Here is a 23417-nt window from a genome sequence, read left to right on the forward strand (position 1 = left end):
ATATAGTGCGCCAATTTACGGCCAAAAGGGGGGCGCCCCGTCCGCTCCATAGATGGCGTCCTTATCGCTCGTTCCGCCGCGGCTACATTAATTAACACCAGGGCGCGCTAATTGCAGAGAAGCCTCCTCTTATCTCGGCCTCAATGGCGACCTTTTATTGGGAAGCCATTAATCTGGTTAGGCGGCGGCTCGCTGATAACCGACAGGAAGCAGACGACATAAAAGGAAGCAGGAGAAACAAACACAAGGTTCGGGGATGGGGTTTCCGCTCTCCGGGGCTGAAGGGGGCGGGGCCTCTGCGGCAGGCTCCGCCCTCGCCTGGCGTTCCCGGATGCGGAGGGTTTTATTGCAGCAAAAAGGAGGCCCCGGGAGCCCGACCCGGGGCCTCGCCACACACGCACACACACACATATTCTCTCTCTCTCTCTCTTTCTTTCTCTCGATATATGTACACACCGGTGGGAGGGGGTGGGTGAAAGTTACAGGTGGATCTTGCGTAGGTCCGAGGTGCAAGTGATGGTTTCGCACTGCGGGCAAAGTCCCTTGCTTCCCTGTAAGGGTGGAGGGAGAAGGGGTAAGATGGAGTCCGGTTCGGCTGTGATGGTGGGTGAGATGGAGATAAGGTGTACTGCGGAGAAGTCGGCTACGAGAGAAGTTGGAATCGCCCTTTCTCATGAGTAGAACAGCGAGAGCGGACGCCTCCGAGATGCCGAGATTTTGGGGAGATGGGGAACTCAATGGCGTCACACGGTGCACCGGATATGCGGGTGGTTAAAATAGAGGGAGATCTGTTGCCACGACTACATTGTTCTCCAATATTAGCAGAGATGAACGCCGCTCAGTTTAGTTGAAAGGAAGCTCGTATAAATTTTCGCAAAAAATCACATCGGCTGCTATCGTCAGATTATCTGTCTATGATTACAGTTACATTAAGGTACTCTGAAACTAGTGGTTATGTATCTGTTGGACGGAGGTTACGTCAGGTAGGATTTCTGTCAGCTGAGAATATTCGCATTAGACACGCTCACGTAGGTAACGAGAAAAACGTCGTGTGTTAACAGTAGCAGAAAAGATAACCGGTGATCATGAGAAGAGACGCAAGTAACGTGGGAAAGATTAAAGGCAGCTGAAACTTACCAAAGACTGTATCCAACAACGTTCACAATGGACATGCCAGCAACAGACAGACACTACAGGCTTGCAGTATGGTTCCTGCATTTTACGCACGTTGCAATTAAAACAGTGTCCAAAGAAACCGCATAATAAAAGATGACTCGCATATTTAGAAACCTCATATAACTGCGGACTAAATATCACCAACTTAGACGGAACAAGATATAATAAAAAATTAGAAAGAGACATGGAAGCGCCTGTAACGTTAGCTTCCTTACAGTCAGACTAATGGTGCGGAGAAGCACGCTTGTCAGGAGCCCGGTTAAACGAGAGCGGGTGCTTGGTTCTTTTTTTCCGGTGCATTCGAACAAACGTGCGAATAAAACGCCTTCTAGAACGTCATAAGATGTTGCCCAGTGGTTCTTCATGGCTTGAAGGGTGGCTCGCATTGACTTGTCTGCGTACTAGCGATACCTTTGCGCAACATTTCCGCCGTGAACGGTATAGTAGCAGAGAAGCATCGACAACGGCTAGAAAAAATCGTTTGCAGACGACATCTCGCTCAATGAGCCACTGGACAAGATGTTGTTACGTTTTAGGAGAGTGCGGAAAGAAGTGTCGCAAATTCAAGTGTGAATGCTTTCGACAAAAAAAAAAAATCCGTTGTTATTTTTTATATGTAAAGCGGCGTGAAATTAGCTGCTGCATATGCTTTTGGATGTTTCCGTTCTAAAGAAGAAAAGTGATTTTCTGCAACCCTGCACCATCCCAAATCCAAAATGGAGTTACTCGCGGCAAAGTTGGACCCCACTTGTTCGAAAGGGCATTTTCCTCTGACGTTATGCATAATTCGGAGATGTAATCACTGCCACCAGTTGAGGGCTGGGCGTTCTTTTCGAACCGGATAATTGCAGAGAAGCACGAAACATGATAATTAATCTTTAATAACAACAACAACAATAATAATAATAATGATGATAATAATTCGTGGCTGTACGTCGCGAGACAGATATGATCACACGAAACATGAGGTCCTATATCTATACGGGTTATGAACACAACACAGATGCCATGACATTTCTATATAGGCCTGAATAAGCGACGACTTAGCCCACTATGAACATTAAGGATATATATACACTTTCAACACCCTGGTGGAGCTTCAGTTGACACGTGCTGCGTGTCGGGGACAAAAATTTGGTTTCAGTTTCAGTTTAGATATCCTGTGGGGAAAAAATAAATAAAAATAAAAGACCGCACTTCTCGCATTTCAGACGGACACGAGATGCCGCGCAGCTGTACTTGGCGTTCTCCAGTGCCAGTACTGGTGAGTGAATTTGCACTTTGACAAGTTCGTATTCGGGGTTTTTCTGGTCTACCCTAAGCGACGATTACGCAAATCGCGTACTGGACGTCACGCTAAAACACGACGCTGTGTGTACAAGCAATCTGCAATGAATCATGAAGTTTTTGCCGTCTGAAAATGTGCACGGTCACGCGCGCGAAATTAACTAAATTGGTTCAGTATCACTTAAAATCCCATCACACACGCGCGCGTTCTGATATATGCGCAGTAAACGAGAACATCAACTCACGCTCCATTCACTTAATACTCCACTCTAGTTTCTACATAATCCAATTAAACCCCACCAGGGAGATCCACAACGTCCATCAAACACGGCGACAACCCGACGCGACATAAACAATCTGCCTTAAAACTTCCATCATTCTGAGAAGTCAATTTCCCTTTGCATATAAACACAACGCAAATCGCCGATATACAGAAAAACAAAAGTTTTCAACTCACCCTACAAACACCGCATCGCAACGAGGGCCTAGAACCATCCTCATCGGGCCAAGAGCCTCCACTGCAAGAAGTCAAAACTGTCCCGAATGGAAACTGAAAGGGGGAGGTGGGGGGGGGGGGGTGCGAAGTGACTTACCTCTTTTCGGAAGCGTTCCCGTTGGAGGCGTTGCCCCCCGATGCTGCGGGATCTCCCCTGTAAAAGATGCAATTTCGCTGAAAGCGACGTCGGTGCCGAAAGTGAACCCGGCCCGTAATTGGATTATGTTCCCCCCCCCCCCACCCTTTCCGCGAAAAAAAAAAAAAAAAAAAAGGCTCGCTCGGATTTGCATGGCGTGGCATTTGAAAGAGAGGTCGTCGTCGTGCGATGTGTACCATTGTCTCAGCGCTACTTAGCTTTCGTGCCTTCAAAAATCCTTTCAAAGTGGCCATGTGTGAAAGGATTCCTCCCTTTTTCGTTGGATTGTATGGGGAGACAAAAAAAAAAAAAAAAAATCGGGACGGGGAGCTTTAAAGTGTCGCTGATGTGTTATATGTGTGTGTGTGGAACGGGGAGAGATGGGTGTCTATAACGTGATATTGGGATGGTTCTAAGTAATGTAGGGTTGAAACGTTCTCGAAAGCGATATAGGATTGCGTAATATGTTGCCAGTCGAAGGGATGGTTAAATAACGCTTTCCCGCGTACCACGCCACGGAATATTCTAATGGGTATGTCGGCGCGTCGTCTCCCCGTTGGATTTGGGACGTCCGCTTCGTGTCAGAAAGTGTGGCAGTTGTATAGTGGAAGTTTGTGAATCCTCAAGCCGTCAGAGGCTTTTACGTTTTCTGCCGTTCGATCAAAGTTTCGGTACTCCGTCCCAAATGCTGAGATGGATAGCAGTGATTTCTCAGATACATTTCTTACAGTTCGAGCACCGGGTTCAGGTTTCACTAACTTTTAGACGCGCGGATGATTGAAGTTGCGTAAATGGCCTTCAGGATACGCAAAACAACCGTATACTTCTCCTCCAATAGCAAATTATGTTCCTTTCTTCTTTATTTTTTCTTTTTATTCAGCACCACGCCCATCAAACACCTTTCAGTCACTCCGCACGTTGTTGAACTTGGACTATATTGTGCTAATTTTGACCCCCATTTATTACTTGGTCATATCTCTTTTCTTTTTTTTTCAATGGTTCGAGTCGAATGATAATAGGAAGTTTCAGTACATGGGAAGGTGTTCACGATAAGAGCTCCAAAAACAAGATAGGCAAATCGCCCTGCTTCATTGAATGCGACGTCACATCGCTAAGCTTCCATTTGATCAACGTCGTCTATCGTATCGTTTTCGTAGAGTTCTTCCGGTGTACTAAAATTTGCCAACAAAGTTTCAGCGATAAAGGACACGTTCGCTGCACCTTCGCTCGTCATCAAAACCGCATGTCCAAGATTAGCTCAGCACTAACGTTTTACTTTTGCAGTATGACAGACCACAGATAGACCACGGATATATAAGGCAATAATCTTCATGCTCCCGTCAACGTCTCTCTGCGTTACCACAACGCCAATTAAAGTCACCGTCGAACCCGCGGACAGCGATGACTCAGACACCGCGCGATCATCTTCCATCGATGAAAGAAGTAATCTTACCCAGCTCCATCCTCGGCTCCGGGCGAGACGGGCGAGAAGGGGCTTCCACACGGATGCCGCTGCTGGCCCGACGGCGATCTGCCTCCTTCGTGCGGATCGTTGCCTCCGTCGGCCACTTCAACCTTGAGGGTCGTCCCGTCGTCTACCCTCGACTCCGGATGCCTGGGTCCAGCCTTCAGGTCGAGGGGTAGAGCGTCCAGTGTAGCTCGCTGCCTGTGCTGCTGTTGCTGCTGCTGCATCTTGCGACCGCAGAAGGCTGTGGGGCGACGAATAAGATGCGCGCCGGTCAGTAGATGAGGATTATGGGTAGAAAAATGCGATGACTCCAATCGGGGAGTCTGATGATAGGGTGCCCACTTGCCGTTCAGACGTTGCTGTCGGTTTCCTCGGACTTTGAGGTACGTCTGCGGGGGGGAAGAACGAAGATGGACACATTACTTAGTAACGCTTTGATCATTAACTCTAATTTGCTATTGGAGGAGAAGTATACAGTCAACCCTCGATTTATGAACACCCTCGGTTCCCGGAAAAATCGTTCATAAATCGAGAGATTTATAAATCGAAAATTCCGTTAAGTCGGTACTATATCGGCTGACGAAACAGTATTTGTGAGTTGGGATTGTGTTTGTAATTCAATATATTGTGTAATGTTGCTTTCGACCAGGCCTTTCTGCTATACAGTTGGTCGTCCCTAATGCGTCCCCAGAAAACCCGTTTGTTGTTCGAATTTCGAGGGGTTAAAAACCGAGGGTGCAATACCTGGAAAAAGATTCGTCCGTTCCGGCATCATTCGTAAGACCACGGAATAATTCGTTTGAACATTTCTGTTAACCTCGGAACCATCCGTTCATAAATTGAGGGCAAAAACGCTGGGCAACTCCCAGTTGGTTTCCAGAAATTCCATTCATTATTCGGATATCGAGGTTCATAAAACGAGGGAATTCATAAATCGAAGGTTCATAAATTGATGATGATGATGATGATGATGATTTGGGTTTTTTTGGCGCAAAAGCTGCTAGGGCTATAATGCGCCAAACAACAAGGTAATGTGATGAACCTAGTTAAAAACTTGAGATGCTCATGTTAAAACATAAATTGAGGGTTGACTGTTTATGTTTTGCGTATTCTGGAAGCCTCAACCTTAATCATACGCGCGTTTAGTGAAAACTTGCAGCTGGTGCTCGAACTGCAAGAAATATAGGGCTGAGAAATCGCTGCTGTCCATCTCAGTATATGATAATCACTTGACGGACAGACTTGTGCTGCCGCACAGTGAAGAATGTTGTTCGTAGGTTTCTTTGGCGTAAATTCTGCACTGTGTGGCATGCAGTGGAAGACTGTCCACAAAGTAGTTATAGCGTCACGAGGGAAAATGTGACTGACTTTTTATAAAACACACTCTGTATACACGCAGAAACTATCGGGAATGTTCCTATATAAGGGTCCGAACAAGGAGATCATAATGAACTCCACAGGTCCATGGTGATGCCTAAGCTGTAAACGTCGCGTTATAAATCGTCTTTAAAATCGTTCCTAGCTCGGCACATGCTATAGACCTATATGGTTAATACCAACGAAGTACGACGACCAGTACGAAGTGCCAGTTACGACGTAGTTAGTGATTTTTTTTTTTTTCACGAGGGTTGCTTCACTCGGTGACTATACGCAGAACGATGGAAAACGTGGAGAATGTTCACAAACGCGAGGAAACGGTGTTTTATAGCCGCGTACTGTAAAAGTAGAAATTTTCGCTATAGGACTTTTAATCGTCGCGAATTTCGCGATCGAAATTTTTTTCGCGAAATTCAAGGTTCCGCGAAATATGGGTAGCAGAAATGAAAAAGTATGGGCACTGGAATTCGCGACGATATGAGCTCTCCACAAAGACAAATCGACTTACGACATTTATTCTCGCACTTTGTTCTATAGTCAAACATTCTATAATGAAAACGTCACCTCAACATCAGTAGTTTATTCGCATAGTGTATCGCTTGGCATTGCATATACCTGCTTTCACAAAGCCATGGCATGTACGTCATTGTTACGGGATTTGAGTTCACGGTAAGCCTCTATAAGTCAGCCAGCATGTGTAGAGGCCGGCTAATTCTCGTTGTTTACTCTCGGCAGTGTCATAATCTCCCGATCTCCCCAATCCCGCGATTTCCGCTTCCACACGCATTCGCGAATTATTAAGACCGCGAAATTAACCACATTTACAGTATTACGTACGAACAAGAGACAATATCATTCCCCAATAATATAATGTACATATTATACGCAATATAATGTATAGAAGCAGAGAAGAAATATATCCCACGTACCTCCCACCGCGACAGGGGCGACCTCTTGTCCGGTCCGTAGGGTGGCCGTCGCTCTGCGGTCGCCTGTAAACCAGTAACATCGTGTTGCATATACGTCACGTCACGTGTTGTTACGCGTCATAAGTATAGTTTCCATTCAGCCGCCAACTTACGGGACATTCTTCATCGCCGGATGAAGCTTCCTGGATCATCCACCGGCGACAACTGAAATGATGATAACAGTCATAAGAGATAAATACGCGGTGATTAAGAACATGGTCGCGGTCGATGCGCAACTTTTGAGGATTTTTCGACAGTCAGGGGATTTTGCCGAAGGTACATTTTTTTTTTTTTTTAGCTTACATCCTCTTTGTGACGTCCTTGAGATTCGTCTCGCTCATGTGAGGTAACGCAGAGAGAGAGACATGCACACACACACACACAAAGAAAAAAACCGCGCCTGCCACGGCTTCTGTGACTACGTATTTTATCGTGTGAACTGAATTTTAATTTCGGTTATGGGATGGTATGCGCTATAGCCGCCCCGACATGCATTGCGATTTCGACTGCATAACAATATTCAACGACTCTATCCCACATCGCTTCGTATCAACCGTCCTTTGAAGTACGACTTAGACGGTGTCATACCACTCTGGCTGTATCTCGTCGTATTGCCAACTGTAGGATGGGACAAGCGAAAGCTTGCCCACATCACATTTCAAAAATAGTACTGCTCTCGCCCTAAAAACGAAGAGCAGGATCAACTTAGGCTAGTGCTTAGGCAGGCAGTCCCACGGAACTGCCAATGCTAGAGATCCCTCATGAAAGTCAGAAGCCTAATTCATTTGGATCGTAGCGAGATTCGCTGCGAGATTGACCTATAGGGGGCGACACCGTCACGTTTCTAGTGTGGATGACACACCGGCCGATGTTCGGAGTTGATGGTTCTTTTCCGTAATTCTTGCGTGTATTTACCGGAAGATCACTTGTTCCGCACGAGAGATGCGGCAAAAGACAGATTACGACTTAGGACGGCAACCGTTTAAACTATATGCAACAAGATATACAGGGTGTACCAGCTAAATGCGAACATATTTAAAAAATATATATATATATACCACTTTTTCGGAGATGAAATTAATTGCAATATTGCATATTCTGAAGGGCACTCCTTAGGAGGGCATTAGCAAACTCCTTATGCAATGCCTTAATTAACTTTCAATAATTAAATTTTTAAGTATAGAAGCTACGAAGAGGCGATAGTGAGCTCTTTCACCATCTCGCATTGTGGGTGAAGGAAAGTCGCGCCTCCGAAGATGCGCAATGAATAAAATAAAGAAAACAATGGTGTTCCTTCACAAATTTTGTTTGCGGACGATCTATGGAACGGATTTTTGTTCTGAAAACGGCTCCGGTATCAGGTGACCGAAGGAACCAGATGTTCTCATCGGGACACCTTCGTAGCTTTTATAATTAAAAAGTTAATTAAGACATTGCCTTAAGAGTTTGCTAATGCCCTCCTAAGGAGTGCCCTTCAGCAGACGCTATATTGCAATTGATCTCATCTCGGAAAAATTGACGTATATATATATTTAAATATGTTCGCATCTAGCTGGGACACCCTGTATACGGCAAACTCCCAGCCATGTCACGTCCCCCGTGTTAGCATGCCAGGCATGTACGCACTTCCCTAACGACGAGCGAGGTATCATTTCAAAGTTCCGACCGATTAGTGCTTGTTTGAAAGCAGAACGGGGATGGGGGGGGAGAGGGGGGAGAGAGCTGTCGGCGGGGAGCCATTCGCCCCTACTTGAGCGCCTTGCTTTTGTTGCCCCTTTAGTAGTAGAAGCCCCCGCTGCGTGAAATACCATTGAAAAGACCCTGCGGAAAGGACGAGTCATGGGTGACATTTGTGGACTCGGAGGAGGATGCTCCGTTGGCCAGATGGGCCACCGGCTATTATGATACAGAGGGGGTCTTCTTTTCTGCCGTGTTTCTTGTCCAGTGTTAGAAAGCTCGATGCGAGGATGTTCCGTGGCGGTTTTTCGAGAGGATTTTGTTTGTTTGATGTCCGAGTGTTGTTGTCAGTTGTGGGTGGTACTATAAGCAAACTGACGGGAACTCGCTCATTGTGGGGTTTCCTCGTCAATAACTTCTCGATCGTTGTCCGGTATGGCACGTCGTATATAGAACTCCGATCCTTCTCATGTTGCGCTGCACCGGAGACCCTTTCCTTTTTTTCAATTTTTGCGGGAATGTGAGCTGATTCCGAGTACGGCGAGACGGTTGCATTGGCGGAGACCCTTTTCATAAATTCCCAAATGCGAACGTTATAAAGAGCAAGTTTTTTGTAGAATCGTTGCTCTCATACTTAATCGAGAAAAATAATAAAGTATAGGGTGTGTGCAGAAAAACGTGACCCGCATTTAGGCACATAGCTTGTTGCCTACCTAACTAACGAACTTCCGGTGGCGCACGATGGCGCATTTATGCGTGCGAAATCTGTAGAAAAATTGTGGAAGCCATACCCAGCTTAAAAAATAAACGGAACAACGAAAACGTCGGCTTCCGTGCATCAGAATAGGGCAACATGATGGACAACAGGGTGTATGTGAAAGGGCAACACGGTGCACGTAGGAGAGTTGTGTTCAAGTACCGCTAGGAGAGCTATCGGTGCATAAATCGAAACGATGTCCCACATGAATGCTCATCGGCAGTACCCCTAGCGGTGCCTGCACATAACTCTCATGAGACCGAAATACACTACCATGCACTGTCACGACCGCCCTATTCTAATGCATGGAAGCCCATGTTTTCGCGCTCTGTTTATTTTTTTACACTGAGTATGGCTTCCAGGATTTTTTTTGTAGCTTTCGCACGCATAAATACGCCGTCGTGCGCCACCGGAAGTTCCTCGGCTAAGTAGGCAACGAGTTACATGTAAAAATGCGAGTCATGTTTTTCTGCACACACCCTGTATATTCGTTCGTATATTTATCTTTGTACATACGTATTTTTTAGATGCTATGCGAATAAAGGAGTCTGAAGCGGAGATTTATGGGAAAGTAAAACATTAGTAATTTATTAGTAAAGTTAAAATGAGTCTGATTGATTGATTATGCGGCTAACGGTAAGGGCGTAGACCTTTCGTTTCCGAAGAAGGAGGATTAATAGTAATGTAATGTACTAACAGTAATGTGGTAATTAATCACTCCCCTTTTCACTTCTTTCATAAATTACTAAAGTTTTACTTTTCTGCAAACTCATGCTCAGTAGATTAACTTTTCCGCTATTTCATTATTAGTCAGCGGACGTCTGAACTGCTTTCTTCGCATACTTTATTTCCGACCCAATATGTTGAGCGTGAAGACACTGTAGATAGAGACCGGCGATAGCGTACCTGTAAAAATCTGCTAATTTGTCCATCTCCATCTGAAGATGGTCGGCCATTTGCGACGCATGAGCGAGGGTGGCGCCACATACCGGGCAGCTGGCAGACTGGCCCGCACTCCACTTGGGGGACACCACGGACAGCGGACCTGCACACATACAATACCATCGTTTTTGTATGCACTATACAGTCAACCCTCGATTTATGAACCTTCAATTTATGAATTGCCTCGTTTTATGAACAGGAGCACGAGGAACCAAACTTTTTACATGCATTTTCCCCTCGTTTTATGAACCTCGATATCCGAATAATGAATGGAATTTCTGGGAACCAACTAGGAGTTGCCCAGTGTTTTTGCCCTCAATTTAGGAACGGGTGGTTCCGAGGTCAACAGAAATATTCAAATGGATTATCCCGTGGTCTTATGAACGATGCCGGAACGGACGAATCTTTTTCCAGGTATTGCACCCTTCGTTTTTAACCCCTCAAAATTCGAACAACAAACGGGTTTTCTGGAGACACATTAGGGACGACCAAGAGTATAGCAGAAGGCCTGGTCGAAAGCAACATTACACAATATATTGCATTATAAACACAATCCCAACTCACAAATACTTTTTCGTCAGCCGATAGTACTGACTTAACGGAATTTTCAATTTATAAATCCCTCGATTTATGAACGATTTTTCCGGAAACCAAGGGTGTTCATAAATCGAAGGTTGACTGTATATACAGTAGTCTTATACGAGCCCATAACCGCTTCTAGTCACAAGTTTTCGCCGAGTTTTTCGTCTCAAATAGTCGAATTCATACCAGGAGACAATCCGCACAAAAGTGAGGTCCACGATGAATCCATGCACGTACGAATCTCAGTGGTATGTAGGGATGCGCGCGGGTGCGACTATATATACGCGGATACGCGCTACATCCTTGTCAGCGAACAGAGATACAACGTTTTAAAAATCCGCGCGGATACAATGCGGTAAAACCGTGCGCGGCTATCCGCATTCTATCCGACATGCCGACGATTCCTATAGGGGGAGCCACAAGTGACAGCACGCAGTGAAATACAGTATGGTATCGAAGTATGCCATCACCAGCTACCGTGGCATAGTGGTTAGCACGACCGCTTTCCACGCCGAGACTGGAAGATGCGCGGGTTCGAACCCACCCCCATCGTCCCTTTGAAGTCGACCCAGGAGGCATACTGTCCCCCACTCCTTCCTGCTGCTGCAGGTGGTGGTGGCTGGGCCGACTTCTAAGGGAACTGTGCCGACATATGTCTGCAGGCGTCTGAGGATAACCCAGGAAAACAGCACGGCCAGCACCGAGATTCGAACCCGGGTACCTCCCAGTCTCGACGTCCTGCTATCCTCTTTCCGTCTGTCCACGTACGATGGACGACATAATGTTCGCGAGAAAGATTGTAAAACGACTGTAACAAATAACGTGCGGTTCTGAGGTTGAAACACACAGCAGAGGGACACAACACAAGCGTCAAGTTGTCTAAGAACTTGAAACTGCAACATTCAATTGCAATTTCAAGTATTTCGTCATGCTGATTTTTTTCCTACAAATGCAACGACCGCGGATGTGCGGATATACTCAATATCCGCGCTCGGTTAGAATTGCGGATGCAGGTGGCTGTCAACCTCATCCGCGCGCACTGTATATACCATATCGCTAGACCAGAACTAAGAAGTACACATACTGTACATGCGGTGAAAGCACAACGATGTCTATACACAGCCGTGTTCACTCAACTATTTTATAGTCCATGAACGGCATACACAAAGTATAGCCCTATATATAGCCTTCGGAAAGGAATGCCGGACAAGAGAAGAGAAGAGAAAACGCCGAAGGGTCGAGTGACTTGACTTTCAGCACTTCCCCTGACTTTTGGGGATATACAAAAGAGCCCAGTTCCTTTGGCGCAGTTGCAGGTGCAGACTCTCCAGTCGGTCGGCGCCTTTGTCGCAATAATATACTTGAGGGGAAGTGTCAAAGTCGTTACAGACGCTTCCCTCAAATCCCTACATGGCATACAGGGAGCGACAAAGGAAGTGTCACCTGCAAGCTCACTTTGTGAAATGGCATCTCGGCGAAAAAGTTAGGAATGTTCCGGGTATATACCAGCGGTCGTTGATGGTATAGGTACTCTAAAAATAGTAGTTTTAAAATGGTAATTTTATTTCTTTGGGGGCTGGATGCGTTGCAACAACCATTAGACCATTGACCATCATCAATCGCTACCATTGACGACCATACAGTTTTCCGTAGCTCCCTCTCTCGCTTTCTTCATCTTCAATACTAGTGTTAGTTCTGTTGTATTGCTGAGTTTATCGCTTTGTATACTAACTTGTATTGTCCTTATCCTGTTATTCCAAGATGTTGTTGTTGTTTTGTTTCCTTATTCCCTTGTGTTTTCCTTCTCAATGTTCCATGCCAATATGATGTTCCCACCCCCCATGTAATGTCCTCCGGACCCTTGTTTTTTTTTTTTTAATAAATAAATAAATTAGAAGTTTATGCGAAGTTCAGGGACTATATTCAGTCCTGGGGAGTAAGTTTCAGAGCCGGGGGACTATAAGATGAGGTATAATTGCAAACTAGGGAACTATGGAAGCTGCAATTACTCTTCAATTTACTCCCTTCTTTTTCTTAAAGTGTAAAATTCTCAGGTCATGCTAAACCAGATAGTGGAATATAATATGAAATTTTCCACTGGTAAACTTTTCAAACGGATGTCGTGCAGTTCCTCTTGATGTTACACTCCTTCCATATGCCTCGTCTTTAGCTGTCCACGTCTGCACGTCTACTCTGATAGCCGCAGGGTTGGTTGGTGGTAGCCAAGGTCCTGCTGAACACTGGGAGGTAGTGGGTTCGAATCCTACCACCGGCTGTGCTGTCTCAGGTTTTCCCCGGGTTTTCCGAAGACTTTCCAGACGAATGTCGGCACGCAGTTCCCCCTGAAGTCGGCCCAGGACGCATACTAACCCCCCTGTCCCCCACTCCTTCCTGCTGTCCTCTCTCCATCTGTCCATATCTGTACGCTGTTCATAGCCACAGTTGCTTCGCGGCGCTAACACGCAATCGAAAAATGAGGCTACGACATGTTTTTTTTTTTTTTTTCTCTCTCATTTTCCATCTAATCTAATCTAATGGATCTACGAAATACATTTACGCCAGAAACTCGCTGGAGCTCGGCAGGGGGTGGTAATCAGGCTGACCACATAATGCGAGGTGATCCCTCCCATTTGTTGATGTCGATGTCTGGTCAATTGATTAAAGATTTCGCGATATGTACTATTTCGCGATATGTACGTCAAAATTCAAATTTTCTTCGCACACTTCTTCCTCCCTGGCGTTCTCGTAGTGCATTCAGCGAACTCCCATACGCCCTAAACGTAACAAACACGTACGCGTTACACGAATGCTCGCGTCATAGCAAAATCGAAACCGCCTACGTCATACGTGGCTGTAATCTCGAACCCAGTGAGACACTCAACATCACTATAGAACAACCTTCCATTCGAGCGTATACTGCAACTAACAAAACCGCGCCTGCTCAACCCCGCGTCCATGAAAGCGCCCACAAGGGCCGCAAAGTTAACTGTCGCCCTCACGTGTAGTACGACACCACTCTCTGCCGGCAAACAAACCCCTTCTCCCATTTACACCTCGGCTCACGTCGCGTAGTAACACATGGAGCGGGCGTTTTAACGGGCGATCGACTCACGCACGCACGCAGCTGTCTTGACACCGTAAAAAGGCAGAGCATCCCCCCGGTCGGTAACAGCTCAGTTTGGCGGAACCTCCTCGGGGTTATATCAATAGCCGGCCAAGCGAGGGGAAAAACATCCCCAGGAGGGGGGAAAAACCTCTGTTGATACCCAATTTCAAAGTCTCACGAATGAGAATCCCGGCTGTGTGCAGCTCGGAATTGACGTGCGCAGGGACTCCCAGCGTGCACCTGTCATGAGCGTTTTTTTTTTTTTTTTCCTTCTGTTCGGTGTAAAGCGATACGAGGACGTTTATTATGAAAGAAAACAGTTTTGTGTGGGCGCCGCTTTTTGTGACCCAAGCGGTGTCTTCTTCGTTGGCGGCCGACCAGACGGATTTATGGAGATTTCGAAGATGAAAGGCTCCAAAAAGGAAGGCGGATTCCAAGATGGTCGACGGCCGATATGTGACTGATGATTTCTCCTTGCGTTTTCTGTGACGCTCGCGAGTTTTGTATTTTGTGCGTCCAAGTGCGTGGACCAACGTCACAAGTCGATAGAGACATTGATATTTTCTTTACTGTACAGTCTATATAATAGTGCGTTTGCGGCACCGCCGCCCTTCATACGTATAGTCGCTTGCACGTATACACTTTTTGTTGGGCCGGAGCAGTAAAAAATAGTTTTTACACTATGCCATTTTTTGTTGTCCGACAGTTCGTTGTCCCGATGGCTTTTATTTAGTTCCAGCAATATCAAACGTACCGAGCCTGGCGTATCAACGTTGGACGAAAAACGGTGTTGACGCCGTTTTGCCGCGGGATCCGGTTCCGAAAAAGCGCCGTGAAATGTTGCGGCGACGTCGCAACAAGCGCATGTGTGAACGCATCGAACGTAGGTGTTTTTAATGGATTACATCGCACGTAGCAAGCGGGTAAATGGGTTGTGGAGCGTGACTTCCTGCCTTTTTAAATGCCTTTAAATTTGAGTGAAACAACTAATAAACAAAATGGAACACGTTTTAGAAGTCACACGTCATATCCTGCACTCTTAAAAATGAACTTCACCGCATAGCACCGCATGGCACCATAGCACCATATGGTATAGCATTATGGTTGGCTCCTAGCCAACCATAATCTCGAATTATCTGCCCTGATTTGTTGAAAACGGTAGGCGTACGCCTTTTTTGTGACAATTATGAACAGCATAAGTGTCACAAAAAAGGCGTACGCCTCCCGTTTTCAACAAATCAGGGCAGATAACGATATCATTCGAGATTATGGTTGGCTAGGAGCGTGTTATGCGGTGAAGTTCATTTTTCCGAGTGTGGTTCTAAAAAGTCCAACTCTTTTGGCATTATACGGTATTTCTTATTCGCGAGGTCAATGCCATCGCCTTAAATATCTTCAGATACTAACCCCTTCAATCGAACGCACATATTCTTAAACCTTATGAGCAGAACTGCGCTCGCGATATAAACTTTACGCTTTAATCTCAGCGTATATATGTCCAGCTCAAAGTAAGACCAAGTGAGCCCGTAGAAGGACCGTCTGCTCTCCCGACCACAAATCAAAACCGCAGAACATTCTGCACAGGCGAAACCAATTCTTCATCTGGAGCATGCCAATAAAAGCCCCCGATTCACATCCATCCAGCAAACTACACTCTCCGCCAGTCAGGACCAGATTCCTCACACGGAACACCCGTCTCGTATATAGGAACAGCCAAGAGGAGAGACACAATGCGAATGTACGCGATGAAAAGCATCGGGGCAAAAACAAAGCCAGGTGTCCCATAGCGAGTTCAAATAAACGTCCGTCTCTCCTGATTGCGTCGCGAAGCTCGGATGTCCGAAGGGCGAGATGGACGAGGACTCATATGAACAGCCGATTACCCCCCCAGCCCTCAATCGATAATTCGGACGGACATTTTTCTTTGCCATTCGACTCGCAGCTGGCGCAAAGATGCTTTAAGAGGGACGTGACGTTCCAGTTTGTTCGCGCGAGGTGAACGCCAGGCGGCGTTAACGTCGTCGTGTGGGTTGGGTGGGGTGGGGGGTTACTGTGGTTTATCGGATGACGTATGGCAGGGGTGACATTTTGCGTGTCGTGATCTGAGTACCGATGAGGCCTTTGAGGTCTGAGGTGGAATAAGTGAGGATTTTTGTTTTCTTTCTTTTGTTTTCCGGGGTGAAATTGGATGCCCGCACATGTGTTGTGCGAGGATTTGGTGACGAATGGAAGAGGAGTTTTATTGGTTGAAATGGTGGATGTCGGCACTGATTGTTTCCGCTTTGTTGTCTAAAGGTTTTTGAGGCTGGAGTGGTCGTCAGGTTGCGGGAAACGCGAGACGCTTTTGAGATGCCGTCGGCTTTTTTTCTTCGAGAGCGTTTTCAGAATCGAGTTCTTAAAAGTTTATCATTTTTTTTTAAAGTCGCTTATAATGCAGGGCGTGATCACGGTAGTATACTGTTTACGGAGCGCAGATAATTATTTTCCGCAAGTTATAAACTCGCAAAAAAAATCAGTTTCCTGGATTGTCGAGGCTGTAAAGCAGTGAAGCTGCTATTTCGGAAAATTTATCAGTAATCTTACGTCACAATTGGGCTCATATTTTTTTAGAAAATAAAAATTACGGACAACATTGTGTCGAAGTCACCACCAATTGCGAAATGCTCGTCAGGTACGGCGGCAAAATTACACTGCGTGCGCATAACGCTGTGTTTAAAACAAAAGAAGTTGGCTACGCGTCGGCTACGTAGTCATCACGAGCAACGAGCCAGTCGGGAACATGGATCACTGTTGCTTGACGAATTGGGGATTATTTCGCACCAGACGTCACCCCGGGCCGTTTTACCGCAATTTTACTCACAAATTGAAAGTATTTAGCGTTTCCTGATCACATGTATAACTTGTTGTGCAGAGTTTTACAAGCAACAGGACGTTAAACTTCGCCGACTACGCAACCTGTATGTCTCCTGTTTTACGGTACCTGTAACGCATTTCGTGGAAATAATAAATGAACCGATTTATTAAAATTGCCTGCCGTGGCAATTTTATTAATTATTATTATTTATATATTTTTTATCGCGGCAGATTATTTATTAACATAAAATCTTTGAGCTTTGTCCTATGTTCCGCTCCTAATCTTCGGGCGCACGCACTCGATTCGTTGTCATTGTAACCTCTTCCTCCTCCTCCTCCTCCTCCTCCTCCTCCTCTCTCTCTCTCCCCAAAAACTGTTACGGACGGACCTACACGACTGTCGACGTTGGTCAGCACCACCTAGATAGAGAAAGCCTGCCTACGCGTCGGTGGTGGTGGTGGTGGTGGTGGTGGTGATAGGGCTTGCCGTTGTCGGCCTCACGTATGTGAGGCCTACGCGTCGACGTGACGTAACAACTAACAGTCAGCCAATCAGGATCGTGTTTTCAACTGCAGTAGCCAATCACGAACGTGCTTTCAGCGGTCGTAGCCATGGAGACGAACCGCCGTCGTCTGCGAGTTCTTGAATTCGTTGAACGTATGTTGTATGTTGTTCCAGCCTCAGAACATCACTTGTCTCATGTTCAACTTTTGCCGCTTGCCTTCGATGCCGTCGTATGAATGTGTGTATGAGTAAGTAAAAATGTAAGAGCGAAAGGAGGATGAGTGAGAGAGAGTGGCTGGTTTGTCCCTTCAGATGACGCACCCTGGAAGTGGCTGGGAAGGCGTGTTAGCTTAGCTCAACTGGTAGAGCCCATGACCGGTAATCCAGAAGATGTGGGTTCGACTCCTACAGCTGGCTAACCTTTTCTGTGACTTTCAACTTTCATCGTTTTGGAAGCTTTCCCGTCTCTCCCTAATCTCATATAGCCTTCCGAAAAATATTACCCTACACCCGCCCAGATCCTCAAACCTGTGTCGTCCTCATCATATCGATCATCCATGCAAACAGCCGTTCGTGACGATACTTCGAGGTTGCGAGTGACGCCTCTCTTATAAGCCTTCCGGCTACATCACACGTTACAGACGCATCACCGCCGACAGAATAGCTTTTACGCCCTATATATATTTGGAAAATATTATCACTGCATGTAAGGTGAGATACGTATATACTCACCATCGCTGCAAGGACTAGCTTCGGAACACTTTGGCGACTCTGGGAAAGCCGGCTGCGACTGTAGCTTGAGCAAGGCCGGATCGTCGCAGCGCCACTTGCTCGCCTGCTCGTAGGGCCTGGAAGCACTCTGCAGGGCCGCCTCCAGTGCAGCGGCTCGGCGACCGAATGCGCTGCGTCCCACGGCCAGCTCTAGGCAAGAGGCAGCCATACGCTCCTGCAGCAGGCACAGCGGCAGGGGCTTAGCCTCATCGCTGAACTGCGATGGGATAACGGGGAGAACACGGGTGGTACCAACGGGCAAATCAGCATCTTTTAATCTCTTCGTGCAGTGGTAAGGAATTTGCCGTTCATTAAAGAGCTTTAGAACGGAGTACCTAAACGCTATAAGGTCCTAATGAAATTGGGCACTGCGTATGCCCAGAACCCAATATCCCTGTTGTGGGTTTTGGGGGCGCACGCTATTTTACCCGAACTCCACCCCAAAGTCGACCTCACGCAGCGCTAGATGTCACCAGGTAAAGTCACGGAAAAGCAGTGAAAGAAACACGCATCGTTTAGTTGGTATAACATAAACGCAATAACGATGTTTCGGATTAAATCAATTACACGCATCTAATGAATGCTGTGGCTACCGCTTCATATGTGCTGGGATCGCACAGTAATAGCGTTTTGGGTTGCGGTATGCTATTCTCAAACTCGCTCGCGTTGCCTTCGTTTGCGTCCGTCGTACGCACCGTTTATTGGGTACGCTAGAATTGCGCTCCCTGTTCTAAGAATTCCTATTTACCCGAGCCGTATATGAACCCGAACATGTAGACCTCCTGGACGGTCTGCCTCATTACATCCTGATCGGCCAGGCTATTCAAAATGACGTCACTCTTGGGCATCGCTCACGTTAGCACATGACTCTCTTAATCGCACTAACTTTCCACCGTGCTCTTAATCGCGTTATACTCGTTTATCCGCGTGTACCTCTTTTAGCCTTACCAGCTAAGTACATGGGCGTTCACCGTTTAGCCCAACGGCACCTGTTAAGGAAGCATAAAGCTGTTAACCCTCTACACCGAACCGGATGCCCCTCTACAACTCAAAAGTAGTCGTCAGCTCGTCCTTGCAATAGTAATAAAAGAAGTTCCCGAATATGAACTTCCAACTTCTGAACTTCGCATATAGCTCGCCGTGGCACACCAAATCCTGAATCACCTATCGTGTGCACCAGTGCATGCACTTCATTCTACAGACCCAGTGTAAGGTAACTCCATACATGCAGTAGTTCCCGAAGTTTTGCCGCGAAAAATAAATAAGCCCATTTTCCCTCTTCTTCCCTTTCATGTGTACCTATTTTCCCGCAAAAACCCGGTCAACACAATATAGCCCTTCGGCAAAACGAATTAAAACCGGGTCGCATTAAATTCTCATAATGTCACCTCATATTTACCCCGTATCTCCTGAACCTTACACAATCGCCTGCCCAGATTCTAAACGACGTGTCGGACCCCGGCGGGATAATACCACCCGCGAGACGTTTAAACAAAGAAAACGTTACGCTCACGTCCGGCGTCGCTATAACAAACTGCCCCTGGAGACCCATGTGGACGGGAAGCAATCTGGACAGAGACAGAGCACACATGCGCCTACCTTGGACAACGGATCGAAAGGAGGCGCAAACGATCCGTGCAGCGGTGGGAAGAGGAGACCTCGGGTGTGGAGATCGTGCGGCGGTCCCGGAGCCGGCGGCGGCACTGGCGGCGGCGGCGGGAGAGGTACGAGGGGCGTTGAGCCGACGAACAGGTAGGAACTGGGTTGCCCGTAAAGGAGGGATAAGGGAAAGCAAGCCGGGGGCAGGGGCTTGCCGTGAAGTAGGGGTGAGCCTCCTCCGAAACTGTGCATGGGTGACGACCGAGCGTCGTTCTGTTGAGGAGGGGGTGAAGGACTCTTGCCGTCGGACATGAGGAAGCTGCCGCTGCCAGGCGACGCGTCGCCGCCGGAGGATGGGGTCTGGAAAGAGAGAGGAATAGGTCGCTGGTTGGTGCTGAGAAAAATGAGGTACTAGATGCCTAAGTAGGAGTTCCTGCTCCTACGACATACGCCCAGGTCAATGGCAGCCTAGTGATCCTGAGCCGTTACAATCGGACTAATAGCTAAATTTGTGATGGCGATATTCTTATCAGCAATCAAATGCACCCACACTACCAACCTTCCCGAAGCGGGTCTCTTAATCAGCTGAACTCTCGCCCCCCCCCCCCTGGTCTCTGCTTGGTCCCTGGCCACATCCAGCCCACCAACGCTCTGTCCCTTTGTGGAGTTTTGGCCGATGATGAGCTTTAGATAGCTTCCTTTTGTGGACGCCGCTTTAAATCTCTCGTTCCCTGGCGATCTCGTTCCCTGGCGAAATCTCGTCCCTGGCCACATCCAGCCCACCAACGCTCTGTCCTCAAAGCTCTTTAGACCTTTTTGGACACAATAGGACTTCGACCCTTATTGTGAAGGGGCTCATTATTTCATTCTCCACGTCACCACCAGCAATGGGGTAGAGTATCGTCCCTGGCGATGAAGCTCTCCATTCATCATTTCCAAATAAAGTTGTTTGTTAGCAATCAAACATCGTTACCAAGACCATGTTGGTTAAATCCCGTCCATGTCTTGTCAAAGTGTGAAATATTCAAACTTGCTATGCACCACGCGTGTACATATATGTACTGTGTAGACACCTTGTATTATACCTCCGCCATGCCATCGGAGTCGTATCCTCTCGCTCTAAGGCGAAACTGAGTAATTCTAGTCCTACTTGTGGACTATATATGCTTTGCCACGACCATTAGTCCCTTTCGGAACTAAGTACACGAAAGACTATTTGCTGTATGGGGAGTAAATATCAGGGTCTTGGAACTAAAAAGGAGAGCAGTTGCAATCTATGGAGGACTTGGGAGCTGTAATTGTTCCCAAATTTACCACTTATTTTTTTATTTATTTTTGTCTGTGCTGAGGGAGCGCCATTCAAATCATTGTCTTTCAAATATTTAAACTTATCAGTGTGCGAAATGGATTGGTGTTCTCATGGCTCATCAGTGGTGACACCTATAAGAGACGGCCTGTTGGATATAAAGCATTTAAATCACATTCACACGGCGTTACTCTATTATGCTCCATGACGTCTGTCAGACGCGTTTCAAAAACTATCGCCCACATCACGTAAGACCAACGATGCCCACTGCAAGGCAACGATGCATCATATACGGAGCACCACAAACAGCTCCCTTTCCTCAATACTCATCCTCACGAATTCATCCCTTTTTCTTCCATCCTTTCTTTGAGATGAGTGCAAACCGAGCCTAACGTTTCCCACTGACAAATGGGGCCATCGTTTCATTAATTCAATCCGAGGACGGGACACAGAGGGATCCGCAAGACGGAGGTCACCCCTTTCCGAGGCGGGGTCGCGCCCGGCGGATAAGATCAAAAAACGGAGGAGACAATTTGGCGCAGATACGGGAAGGCACCATTTGTTATTTTCTCGTGCGTTTACCCTTTGTGGAGTTTTGGCCGATGATGAGCTTTAGATAGCTTCCTTTTGTGGACGCCGCTTTAAATCTCTCGTTTCCGGTGCGCGTCACTTCCGCCACGGTTCCATCTTTATACGTACAACGAAAGGGGAGTGGATGATGTGACACGTTTTTAATGCGCGAAAAAAAAAAGGGAAAAAAAGGGAGCGAGGGTTTCTGTCGGATGATGCGTACTATATGAGGGGAAGGATGGTGACGTTGACGCAACGAAGGTGATGTGGGAGAGTATACGGAGGTGGAGTGGACGGGTGGGTGGAAGTTACGTCTATAGGTTATCGATCGTCAGTGAAATGTGGCAATGGCCACGATCTAAAAGATGCCAGGATGCATCTTCTGTGACGTGTGAGCGTACCGTAGGCGACAACGTGGACACGGACATCTGACAGTAGCTCGCTCTGGCGAGATCCCTCGGTTATTTTGCTGATTTTAGGCTCTTGTGGCCGTTTTAAGAGATTGGCGTTTCCAGGAAGAATTTTTCATTTAAAACACGGACGTATAAATATGTCTTAGTGATAAAAAGATGAGAACACTGATACTATACTCTTTGTTAGCATACAAGCTTTCATACAGTGGACTGCATTTCATCTGGTTGATACTTTTATCATACTTGACTCAAATGTTTCCACATTACCTGAATTCTGTAGCCAGGGATATTCCCAAGATTTTCACTTCGGGGTCGGCGGGGAGGTGTTTTATAGGGATTGTGTGACATCTGCTACTTTTGTGGCGTTTTTGGGCCTTTTGGGGCGGTATTTTAGAGGGGTTTTACGCGATCTTTTTTTTTTTTTGGGGGGGGGGGGGTGAGGGCTGTTAGGGGGTGCTTGGAAAATCCCTGTATCTAGCTTAGAAAGCCCATCCCCGGTAACATGAGCGGAAGAGAACAGTCAATTATTAAAATTATTATTATTCGATATTCTAAATTATTAAAAAGCTTAACGGCATCAATAAATAAATAAATAAAGTACATCAACTTAAGTAGATCTCGCGAAAACATTTTTAACGTCCCCATTATTTATTTTTTTCTTTCCCCACTTAAGTTAAATTGATGACGCCGTCCCCACCAATTTAAACGAGACACTCGGAGCACTTCACCGTTTTCAATACTGGACTCACGCGCAGCCAGTGCGACTTTAATTAATTGAATGAAACGTACTTTTGTCCCGCTTGCCGATTCCGACGCCCCCCTTCTCAAAGCACGCGGAACAAAAAGGCGTAATTATCCCCACTGGCCGGCTCGCATCAGTGACTCCAGAGCCGTAACCCTTTTATCCGAGGACTTATTGTCCAGCGCGCGACGTCCCCCCCCCCAGTCTTCAATCGCGGGGCACTGATGGGTCACGAAGTGGGCGTCATGCCGGGCAGACCGCAGCACCGGCCGACGCAATCAATGCAGCCGCGGCAAAATGGGTTGGGCCGCGCGGACGGCCTCCCGCGGCGCCGCGGTCCGTCCGCGCGCTAACACACAGCGGAAGGGCAGCAGAGGGTCAGCAGTTAAAGGGACGGATCGATACGCATTTTACGCGCCGGAGCAGAAGGAGCAATGGCGATGATTGTGAATAATATTTCACTTTTCCGATGGCGGTTCTTGGTGTGATCTTTATGGCTCCATGGTTGCGGTCCGTTCCTTCTGTTTTTTTTTTTTTTTTTTTTTTTTTTGACGGAATTTCGACAAAGGCGAATAAGGGAATGAGGAAAAGATGCGTCGGTTCGGTGTTTGTGTGTGATGTGTGAGCGAAATGTGATTTGTGCGCGTGAAACGATCGGCCCGCGTTTCTGTGCACAAGATGTTCCG

General features: G+C 46.9%; 1 protein-coding gene across 1 annotated transcript in view; it reads right to left on the bottom strand.

The window, feature by feature from the left end:
* Positions 1-331: 331 nt before the first annotated feature.
* Positions 332-23417, bottom strand: part of LOC135392650 (E3 ubiquitin-protein ligase RNF220-like) — a 39866-nt gene continuing 16780 nt past the window's right edge. The window contains exons 2-12 of the mRNA XM_064623368.1: positions 19701-20060; positions 18063-18318; positions 10249-10387; positions 7022-7073; positions 6870-6932; positions 4910-4952; positions 4549-4804; positions 3057-3113; positions 2921-2981; positions 1138-1212; positions 332-551 (exon numbers count right to left, since the gene is read on the bottom strand). Coding sequence (XP_064479438.1) covers positions 480-551; positions 1138-1212; positions 2921-2981; positions 3057-3113; positions 4549-4804; positions 4910-4952; positions 6870-6932; positions 7022-7073; positions 10249-10387; positions 18063-18318; positions 19701-20060 — 1434 coding nt within the window. The 3' untranslated portion in view covers positions 332-479. The remainder of the gene's footprint in view (positions 552-1137; positions 1213-2920; positions 2982-3056; positions 3114-4548; positions 4805-4909; positions 4953-6869; positions 6933-7021; positions 7074-10248; positions 10388-18062; positions 18319-19700; positions 20061-23417) is intronic.

Source organism: Ornithodoros turicata, chromosome 4 (genome assembly GCF_037126465.1).
Source record: "Ornithodoros turicata isolate Travis chromosome 4, ASM3712646v1, whole genome shotgun sequence".
Taxonomy (NCBI): domain Eukaryota; kingdom Metazoa; phylum Arthropoda; class Arachnida; order Ixodida; family Argasidae; genus Ornithodoros; species Ornithodoros turicata.